This window comes from Arvicanthis niloticus, chromosome 2 (assembly GCF_011762505.2).
Source record: "Arvicanthis niloticus isolate mArvNil1 chromosome 2, mArvNil1.pat.X, whole genome shotgun sequence".
NCBI lineage: Eukaryota > Metazoa > Chordata > Mammalia > Rodentia > Muridae > Arvicanthis > Arvicanthis niloticus.
This window is the reverse complement of record NC_047659.1, coordinates 141,517,939-141,528,194: the sequence shown is the minus strand read 5'-3', so window position 1 is coordinate 141,528,194 and position 10,256 is coordinate 141,517,939. Positions and strand designations below refer to the sequence as shown.

The 10,256-nt window shown below is 52.5% G+C and overlaps 1 protein-coding gene across 4 annotated transcripts; it reads right to left on the bottom strand.

Moving 5' to 3' along the window:
- Nucleotides 1-228: 228 nt before the first annotated feature.
- Tfap2c (transcription factor AP-2 gamma) lies at nucleotides 229-9,081 on the bottom strand. 4 transcript variants are annotated; one of them, XM_034496524.2, is made up of 7 exons: nucleotides 8,787-9,081; nucleotides 6,778-7,260; nucleotides 6,623-6,674; nucleotides 5,105-5,321; nucleotides 4,548-4,666; nucleotides 2,532-2,676; nucleotides 229-1,693 (listed from the first exon to the last, which is right to left on the bottom strand). In XM_034496524.2, the coding sequence occupies exons 1-7, from the start codon at nucleotides 8,832-8,834 to the stop codon at nucleotides 1,408-1,410; spliced, it is 1,350 nt and encodes a 449-aa protein (XP_034352415.1). In that variant the 5' UTR covers nucleotides 8,835-9,081; the 3' UTR covers nucleotides 229-1,407. The 4 variants fall into 4 exon arrangements, with proteins under 4 accessions (XP_034352415.1, XP_034352413.1, XP_076786438.1 ...); XM_034496522.2 differs by lacking the exon at nucleotides 8,787-9,081 and adding an exon at nucleotides 7,447-8,270; XM_076930323.1 differs by lacking the exon at nucleotides 8,787-9,081 and having other exon boundaries at nucleotides 229-1,579; nucleotides 6,778-8,275.
- Nucleotides 9,082-10,256: the final 1,175 nt, after the last annotated feature.

Genomic DNA, 10,256 nt, shown 5'->3' with positions numbered 1-10,256 from the left:
CTCAGGTGCTGGCACTCAGCTAATGGGGACAAGATGGAAGCAAGCACGATTCAGAACAGCTGAGCGGCCTCACTAAGGAGAGAAAAGAAGCTTCAAGATCCTTCCACAGTGCCCTGTCTTGTTCTACCTATAGGATGAACTAAGCCAGACAGGCTACAATACACCCTGATCAATCCTACTCACCCGGAAAAAAAAAAAAAAGGGTCAGAACCAGACTTTGAGAGAGTCTATCGAGAATATTTTTATTATACAGGTATCATACACACAACAGTTATTTAAGGAGCACGGTCAGGCATGGAGGATCAATCCCAATCTGCACGTCACCCACACAAACTAAACTCTACACTCTTCTGGTTCAGCCCACAGGAACAAGATGTGGATTTCTTCCTAAACAGCTCCAATTAAATAATACTTGACCAGCCAAGAGAAAAGCCCAGCTTCATCTTGAGTTCAATACCCTGTGTGCGTTCGCATAAAATCTAGAGGGGCTACGTGACCCGTCACCATTAAAAGTTAATATTAAAATCGAATCCCATTTCTCAAAAAAGCCGTAAGAAGTATTTACAGATCCCATTAAATTATGCATAAATAAAATCTGTACACTCAACAGTTTCTCAACACGGAGCCTCCTCTGGGATGACAGGAGCCATTGTGTGTCTACCCCCTTCAAGTTTACGTGGAAAAAAAGAATCAAGATATGAAATAAATATGCAAATAAAGCTTCTATACCTTAAAGGAACAGATCATTTAAAAAAAAAATTCTACTATCTAAAGAATTTTAAACTTTCAGTATTTTTTTAAAAGAGGAAAGAAACACGAAACAAACAGTAGGCTTTGCTTTAAAGTTCCTTAAAAACAGGGGACCCTTTTTATTGAATGAGGGGCTGGAAGCCTGTCACATACCACTGGTAAAACATCTGCCCTTTGCCCCCCTACCAGAAGGTGTGATCGCTGAGGTGGGGAAAGCTAGATAAATACTAATTTTTTTTAGATAAATATTTTAGTGGACATAAGAGCCAGCCATTAACACTGAAAAAGAAATACGTTATGATTGACCAATCCCTTTATCAGACTCCCATGCACCTGCTTTGTCAGCAGCTAAGCGAGGAGTTTCTTGTCGGCCCAGGGAGTTCTTACAAAGGGGTTCTAAAACTCATAGCACCTTTCAGAGAGGGAACGGATTTCCAAAAAAACACAAATGTTTAATGAATAAAAGAACCAAACCAAGTGGCTTCGGGGTAGCATGTCCAGGGTTAAATGGAAAAGTCACAGACTCCAAAAGGGCAGGTCCAGAATGAGGCAGCTGGTAACCGCATCGTCCACGGGCTGGACGCTTGCTTCCCAGGCTGCCCCAGTGGAAGGGACTTGGGTCCTCTACTTCCGCTCTCTGGCCTCCGCACACCCACTTTACTTCCGGTGCTTTTCCATTTTCTCCATTGTCTTGTTGGAGTCGGCTGGACTCTGGTCTCCCGGGTTCATGTAGGACTTGTCGATGGAGATGAGGGCCTCCTTGATGTAATTCTGCACTGCGGAGACCGCCGCGCAGATGGCCTGGCTGCCAAAGCCATGAGTTATCAGGCTGAAATGAGACAAACAGTTTTGTATGTTCGTCTCCAAGACCGGGGTGGGCCTGCTGTTCCCGTTGGGTGTTCGATCTTGATGGAGGAGGTCAGTGAATTCCTTGCACACTTGCCTGTGAACACAGTTGGTGAACGTTACCCAGCGCTTGGCAGAATAAATCCCCACCCCCAGATCCTATTAGGATAAGCTCAGAAATGGGAACTTAGCATTTCTGAGACAGTTTCTAAAGATGGAGGTGGGCCTTGAACCCACTATATAGACAAGAATGACCTTGGATTTATTACTGTCTCTACCTCCCCAGTGTGAGATCACAGGTATTCACCTCTACTCTTGATTCATGGAGCACTGGGGACCAAATGTGCTTGCTTTGCAAGCAGGCTAGGCAAGCACTCTACCAAATGAGACAGCCCCGCCCCCCAAGAAACCAACCAACACTAAACCCTTGTGCGCCATGCCCCTGTCCTTAGCACTTGACATGTGCCAGGCCAGGGATTAAGGGTTTTCCAGACACTATCTCACTTAATCTCTGATGCAATGAGAAAAGACATGTGGGTTAAAGTCCAGCCACCTGGTCAAGGTCTATGTAGCCCAGGCTGGCCTTGGAACTCACTTTGTAGCTAATGACCCTCAACTTCAGCTCCGTTTCCACTTCCCAAACGCTGGTGTTACAGGGATATACTACTATGCTTGGCTTTAATGCATAGCTGAGGTTAGCCTAGCATCATACATACTAGACAAACCCTGCTAACTGAGCTACATAAATTCTTGCACATGCCCAAAGGCAATCATCAGTGTGCTGTGAGCTGAGTTAGCAGGCCCCACGCCACCCGGGATGGAACAGCTCCCTCCTCTGAAGGCTACTAGAGGTTGCTGCTGACTCTGCACACTCTGGTCCTTGCCAACTACAGCTTTGTGGTTGAGCCCCAGGGTCTGTACAGCCAAATACTCACTGTGCAGCCAACAACATATTCTTCCTAGCGGCCATCTCATTCCGTCCCCCAAGATGCGGTCTCGTTAAATAGTCAGCCACTGCTTTGCTGGGGAACTCCGCTTCGCAGACATAGGCAAAGTCCCGAGCTAGGTGGACGGCTTCACCTGCAAGAGCAGCAAGTTTAGAGGTTAGAGCGGCTGCGGTCAGCGGGGCTACTTTGTTTTTTACCAGGCGCTTTGACCAGTCATTAGGTGCTCATCTATCGTTTTTTCTTAATTGTCCACGTATGGTTATGTGCCTGAGTGTGTGCTACAGCATGGGTTTGAGGTAAGAGGTCAGCCTTCAGGAGGCTCTCTTATTTTGAGACAGGGCTTCCCCGGGTAGTGGTGGTGGCACGCACCTTTAATCCCAGCACTTGGGAGGCAGAGGCAGTCGGATTTCTGAGTTGGAGGCCAGCCTGGTTTATAGAGTGAGTTCCAGGACAGCCAGAGCTACACAGAGAAACCCTGTCTCAAAAATCAAAAGCAAAACAAAAAAAGAGACAGGGTCTCTAGTGTCTGCCATGCTTCTTAAGGTGGGGATGTAACATTTTTTGTTTCCCTCGTCCCTCAGCTTCCAAGACAGGGTTTCTCTGGCTGTCCTGGAACTCACTGTGTAGACCAGGCTGGCCTTGAACTCACCTTGATCCACCTGCCTCAATCTCCTGCGTGCTGGGATTAAAGGCGTATATCACCACAGCCTGGCTGGTTATCTAGAGTCTTGCTTTCAAGACCGGGGTCTCTCACTCACTATGTAGCCCTGACCAGCCTGCAACTTACTCGCTAACTCAATAACGAGAAAAGAAAGCAAGTTCTGGGAAGGTGAAGGCAGGGGGCTTTGGAGTTGAAGTTCACTGGAGGCTACCCAGCCAGCTCCGGGCAGGAGGCTCAGTCTGAAGACAACGAACAGGAAGAAGCCAGTACAGCACTGCAACATGCCTAGCAACCCTGGCACCCAGGACGCTGAGGTTCAAGGCCCAGATGGGACTCAGGTGGAGCTGTCTGAGGTCCTGGGTTTAACCAGCAATACCCAGCCCAGGTCCAATTTTAGGGGTTTCTGGAGTGGAGAGAGAGAAAGGGGGGGCAATCTGGCTTCAGGGCTCCAGACTGTAGAGAGGCCTGAGGTGAGTCAGAATCTAGGTGCCAGTGTTGGGGACACCTACTTTCTTATTTAAACTTCTCAGAGTGGCTAGTAAGGAAGGCCGGAGCAGCTTAGTAAGGGCACAGACCCCATATTCAATGCAAGACAGCTGCTCTCAGTCAGGCCTTTCTGTTTGCCCTCACCTCCAGAGGCACAGTGAAAAGGCATGGGGGGATTCTGCCAAGTCCCTTTCAGCACAAGTCATGCCATGCGACAAGGAAAATAAAATGTTCAGAGACAGCTCCTCCCAGGAGAGCTGGCTTCTTGTGGCCATCCTCAGTCTTAAGCCAGCCAGCAGCACGCAGGCTAACAACAAAGGGGCCCGGGGGCCTAGGCTGAGGCACTTGTGTCCAGGCCCACCTTCCTGGCTTTGGTAACAATGTGCTCCTTGCTTTTTTTTTTTTTTTTTTTTAAGTATTTACTTTCCTTTTAAAAGCTAAGCATGGCATTCTTGGCTACCTTCCAGACTGGGGGGCCGGGTCTCCATTCAAACCCTGGACTGACACAGCTATGACCTCAGGAATAGAGAAAGGAGCTCATTCGAGGACTGTGGACTTCATTTTTTTTAAATCGCCCCCCCCACCCCCAATGGAAGGGAAGAAATGGCGAATTAAGCCAGTGCCCGTTGTGTACACTGAGCAGGATCAACCACAAGTAGAAAAAATCAGCAAAGCGGCAATTCTGACTCCTCATGGGTCCATCCGTGATGGACCGCACCTTTCAAAAGCTAACTCACTTCACAGGGAAAGTTTGGCCAACTCCGGTATGATTTCACAGGTTCAGAAAAAGAAAAGCTTCGGTAACATGGCGTTTACTGAATGAAGTCAGCAGAAAGAAAAGCACAAGCCACACGAACCTTCCACAAGGGACGTGAGGAGAGTGACGTGGGCAGCTTTCCGTCTCCCCGCTGGAAGGTTCAACCCGATCTTGTCCAACTTCTCCCTCAAGGACCGGCCTCCATTTTTGGATTTTGCTCTGTGAGGAAAAAGAAAGTTGGCTACTTTCAAAACAATCGAAGGAAAAAAAAAAAAAAAAAAAAAGACCCAGACTTTCCCCCCTAAGAATCTCAGAATCCACTAGTGGGGATGCAGAAAAATCTCCACTCAGGACTGTAGCAGTAAACTCCCTGGGGGACCAAACACTAGAAGCCACCCTCCCTCCCTCCCTCCCTCCCTCTCCTCCTGCAGCTGCTGCCTCTTAATCCCAACCAAATGATAACCTGTTACTGCTGTTTTAGCACCTTCTTCATTTGGCACTTTCAAAAAGAAGATACGCACTAAAAAGCTCTCTTAACACAGATTAGAATTCAGTGTTAAGATATAAAAGTTACATAAATGTTAAAAATACCTCCAGGCCCTCGTACATATTCACCTCCAACTACCCAACCCCCAGGGGGCCCTGAGCAAGTATCACCTTCTGAGCACGCCTCCCAGGAGTGAGGCATTTAGGCATTCCGGTGGTGACAGTCGCCTCTGTACCTCAGCCACTGTTACTTTGTACTTAGATGTAGAGCTAAGCAGAGACAGTCTTCCAGGGACAGAGCAGAAGACCTCGCTGGGGTTCATGACGGCTCCTACCAGGTCCTTCTGGCAGGGGAGACCCAAAGGGTTCTTGGTCATTGAAATGGGTCCTGTGGGGGACAGAATAGGCTTGCCATTAGAACCAGATGGGGCAGAGAGACCTTATCAAAAGGGCAAACCAGAGCCGAGGTCCACCTTCAGAAAACTCCACACAGAGAACTAAATACTGCAAGAGGCTTCTAGAAGCTATATATCTTTTCCTCAAAGACTGGAATCTGAAATCATGAGTTAACACCTCCAGACCTTAATTAGTAAAGATTCCACGCACAGAGTTGTTCCTCCCACCTCCCCCAGTTCCTGACCACCACGGTAATCTGTTTAATTAAAGCATTTGCTTTCAGGAAAACCGCTTCAATACGAAATAAATGGCACCCCCCCACACACAACCCTCCAAGATGAACTGAAACCACAGGATGGGTTTAGATCATCGCATGACCCCTCATCGCAGCTGACACCAGGGAATTCAGAAATACAGACTAGCCAGATCTGCTTAGGTCTACTCAGAAACTGTTTCTTTTCAGGTTTTTCTCTCCAAACCTCTCCCAATTTACTAATATAGTCCACAATCTCAAGACCATAACTACTTGTAATTTAGGATGATCCCATTCCCCTCAGAAAGACTGGTAACCCCCGTCAGTGTGTAACTGAATCAGGAGCCACCCACTCACTGTAATCCGATTTCCCCAATCCCCTCCCTCCTATAAACACCCGAGGTCTGTCCTTATAGGGCAGCACATTAGGAGAGACCTTAAGTGTCGGAATTAAGAGCCTCTCCAATAGCTGTACTCAGTACAGAAGTAAAGTCTCTTCTATGCCAGCAAGAAGGCTCAGCAGTGCAAAGTGCCTGCTGCCAAGCCTGACTCCCGGTTTCAATCTCTGGAACCCACATAGTGGAGAGGGAAAACCCGACTTCAGCAGGTTGGTTTTTGACCCCCATAATAAATGTACCTCTAAAAAGTAAAATTAGGCCAATTTGTTCAACAGTAAAAACTTACAGAAAACTAAGGTACTGTTTGTATTTTTTTTCTTTGTTTTTAAGATAAATTACAGTTTCCCACCTGTGATGCCAACACTAGGGGGAGGCTGAGCCAGGAGGCTTACAATGTGTTCAAGGCCACCCGGCGGGCGACAAAAAAACAAAAAACAAAAAAAAAAAAAAAAAAAAAAAAAAAAAACCTTTTAAAATTTCGATCAGGTTAGGTCTTTTCGTTCAAGCATGGTCTTCTGTAGTCGTCATCAGACCCCTCCTCCACTAGGTGAGCCGTGTTGGCCACTTAACACCCCAACCTTGCAGAAAAGGGGCAACTTCGCTGGTCAGAGCCACGTGTTAGACACAAGCGTCAATATTTACCTTTGCGAATGACAGTCTGATCGTGTAGAAGCAGGTGCGGGTCGTCCACATTCTGGGGGGGAAATGACAGTTTCTTTTAAGTTTGGAGGAAGGTGGAAAGACTGGAGGCAGAACCCTCCCCCTCCCGCCCCCAGCTTCCCGTCCCCGCTGCTCACCTGCACCTCCTCTATGGGGTGAGCCATCTCGTGCAGCCCCAGGTTCTCAGCCAGACCGGCTTCCAGGGCGTGTGCGTGAGGCAGCAGCAGATCGGAACGGCGGTAGGCTTCCCGCCGGGCACTCACCGAGCCCCCCTCCAGCCCTGAAATATGGGGTAGGAGACCTGCAGAGCGGCTGTGGTGCGAGGCCAGGCTAGAGCCCTCCTGACTCTGTCGACCGGGCCAGGCCTGTTGCTGGCTGCCGGTGGCCGCGGGCTGGTGTAAAGGGTTGATGGCGGCAGCGTAAGCCTCTCCCAGATGCGAGTAGTGGTCGGCGGACTGCGAGTACGCCAGTTGCTGGTAGGGCGGCGGGAAGTAAGGAGGCGGCTGGTACTCTGCAACCCCGGTGTGCGAGAGAGGCGGCGCGGGACTGTAGAGATGCTGTCCGGCAGAGGAGAGGTGAGGGATGCGAGGGTTGCCATTACTGCTCGAGTCGTGGCGATCCTGGGAGAGAGAAACAGCAGAAACCCGGTTAGTACGAATCCCTGCTACAGCGAACAGGCAAGCCGGGAGAGCGGCACCCACGCGCCCCGCCGAGCTCGCGCCACCCGTCTCGACCGGTCCCTGAACCCGAGAGCCCCCGGGGACAATGAGCTCCAGGGACATCGTTGAGAGCCATCGGTCTAAGACCTGAGGGAACGAATCCTCTGGCGAAGGCTCCCGCTCTGTGTCGCTGGCGGCGCTTGGAGGTACCAAGGGCGCGTTCCGGGCCACAGTCCGGTCACCCGTGCTCCAGGGGGTCGGCGTGCGGCGACCTCGGCGCACAGAGCCCTTGTTCAACAACCCTCCTCCCATGTCGCCGCAGCGCGCCAAGAGCAGTCGGCGGCGCGGTAATGCGCAATGCCGACGAAGGGCGCGTTTCCCCCGCCCTAAGGATCATCCCCCTCGCACTCCCTTAAGAGGCGTGAGCGCAGCGGAAGTAACACACTCAGGTAAGGCCTGATAGGTAAAGTCATCCGAAGAGACTCGGGAGCCAGCACGCGGGACCGGAGCTGAGATCCGTGCTAGCCAGGCCCGTGCCTTCTGCGCCTTGGGAAGTGAGGTCTTCCAGCCCGGCCACGGTCAAGGTTCTCACACATCCCGGTGAAGAGAAGGAATGAAAAGACTCTGCCAAACTGGGCAACCTTTGCCTGCGCACGTCCCCTCGCCCCAAGGCGGTCAGACTTAATTCCTAAAAGATGTGTCTTCATCAGTCCCAGGGGTCAGAAGGGTAGCAGGGACGCAGGAGCGGGGCACTGTCGCCCCCTAGCGGAAGCGCCCGGGCGTGCACGCAGGGGCGAGCCCCTCGAGGTCGTGCGAGCGCGCTGCCCTCCCAGCGAAGCTTGGCCGCCCCGGCTCTCCTCTCCACGCTCCCCGGTGCTCGCCTCGCGCCGCCTGAATCTTCTTCCTCTTCCCGCTCGCCGCCTCCCTCCCTCCTACTCTCCGAAACTCTAGCACAACCTGTCCGACAGGCTAGAGTACTCGCGAGCGCTCAAGGCCCCATCTGGCCTCACCCCCACCCCACAGTCCCCAACCCCCACTTCTCTTGAAAACCAGGCTGCAGTTGTTTGGCCTTTTTTTTTTTTTTTTCCTTTCCCGAGGAGGTAGCGGGGCAGGTGACAAGCCTTCCTTGGAGAAGACTCCGCAAAGGTGTCGCTGGCAGGGAAGCCTCCGTGGACACTGGACAGACTTCGTGGGAAAAAGCCACGTCTGAGAGTCGGAGACGGGGCGCTCTTCGGGGAAAACGGAAAGGAGGGCCGTGCGCTTCGTAGGAACCCACTGTTGAGCTCTGTGGGTGGGTCTGCCACGCTCTCGCCAGGCCTTGTCCCCGAGGGACAAGACCAGATTCAACAAGGGACCCAGGAGATGGCCGAGGACTGGCCCTCATCCCTCCCGAAGGTGAGGGCTCCGCGCGAACGTCCCCAGCCTCGGCCGGTGGCCCTGGGACGCCGCTCGGGCCGGCGGGGCTGTGTTCCCTAGACCCCGCTCACCTCGCAATCCTCTTCATACTTGACATTATCTGTTAATTTCCACAACATGGCGTCCGGCGTCCCCCAAAATAGTCGCCAGTTAAATCCAGGCTCCCCCCACCCCCCGAGCGGTAAATCCACAATCGGGGTCACGGTGGCCAGGCGTCTGCCGCCGCCCCCGCCGCGCGCTCGCGGGCCTCGCTGTCCCAGTCACTGGACGCGCATCGGTAGCTGTGCACGTAGATGTGGCCGCCGTGGGTGTGTAGAGGCCGCAGCCGTGGACCGGAGAAGCCTCACCCTCACAGTGTGTCCCGGCGATAGCCGGGGGACCCGAACGCCTTAATGGGAAGGAAATTATCATAACTCCTCCCCGGGGGACGGCGCGGAGGCCCAGGCGCCGGGCGGGGCAGCCCCCAGCCAGTCCCTGCCTAGCTCCGCCCCGCACCCTGCCTAGCGTCTTGCAGGGCCCGGCGTCGCGAGGGGCTTGCAGGGGCATCAGTGGGCGGTCCCTGACAACCGCAGACCCGCCAAGCTTGGGTACCCGAACGCCGCTTCCTTTGCCAGCCAGCCCCCTTGCACACCTGAGATTGGCAGAGCTGACAGCTGGGATTTCCCCACCTCAAGAACCTTCCTCCATCCTTCTAAAGATGGATGTCACTCGAGAGTTGAAGACGCCCCATTGCGGGTTGTCTCAACTTCTGGGGTTCCCTGACACCTCGCCCCAGCCGTTCCGACAGACACTTAAGGATTGGGCTGAGAAGCGGCTGAAGCCCCGGTGTTCCCTAGTGTCTCCCCCTCTTTCCCTCTCGCTGGGTACTTTACTGTCCTGCCCACTGAGGGAAGGGAGGGGAGGAATTCTGAGAAGGAGCCCGCTCCCCCAGTTCCAAAGAGGAAACTCACATTACTACCTGCTGAGAATAAATCGGACAACGGCGTGCCGCCGCTGTCGCCCGAAGCTGTTATCTGGCTGCGGGCTGCGGCTGGAGGAGACCCGAGCTCCCCCGCCCAGGCCCATCCCTGCTGCGGTGCCCAGCCCTGCCGAGTGCCGGTTCTGCAGCTGGCACCGGCGAGCCATTCAAAAGCCTTAACTTGCCCAGGAAAAGAGGTTCCAGGTAGAATAAACCTCCAGCGCCACGGGCCGCGTGGAATGAAGTGCTGGAAAGTGGGAGGGGGCTACAGGGAAGTTACCCCCAGTTATGGGGACTCCCCATACCATGGAAGGCAGAAAGCAAAGCTTCCGTCCACTGAATGCTGCTGTACCCCAAGATTTTCCATTCAAGCCGAAAAGCAAAGCTCAAGTGTTATTTCTTAATTCAACAAAACGAAATTAATTGGCCTAATTATTATAGTTAATTTTTTTCATCCCAAACAGAACGTGCACGATTCTCGAGAGCTAATTTTGTTGGTCTGTCCCAACAGTAAATGGAGATTGGCTTCAAATAGTCGGCGGGAATTGGAAGCAGGGACTATTTGATTCCGAAGCCAATTATG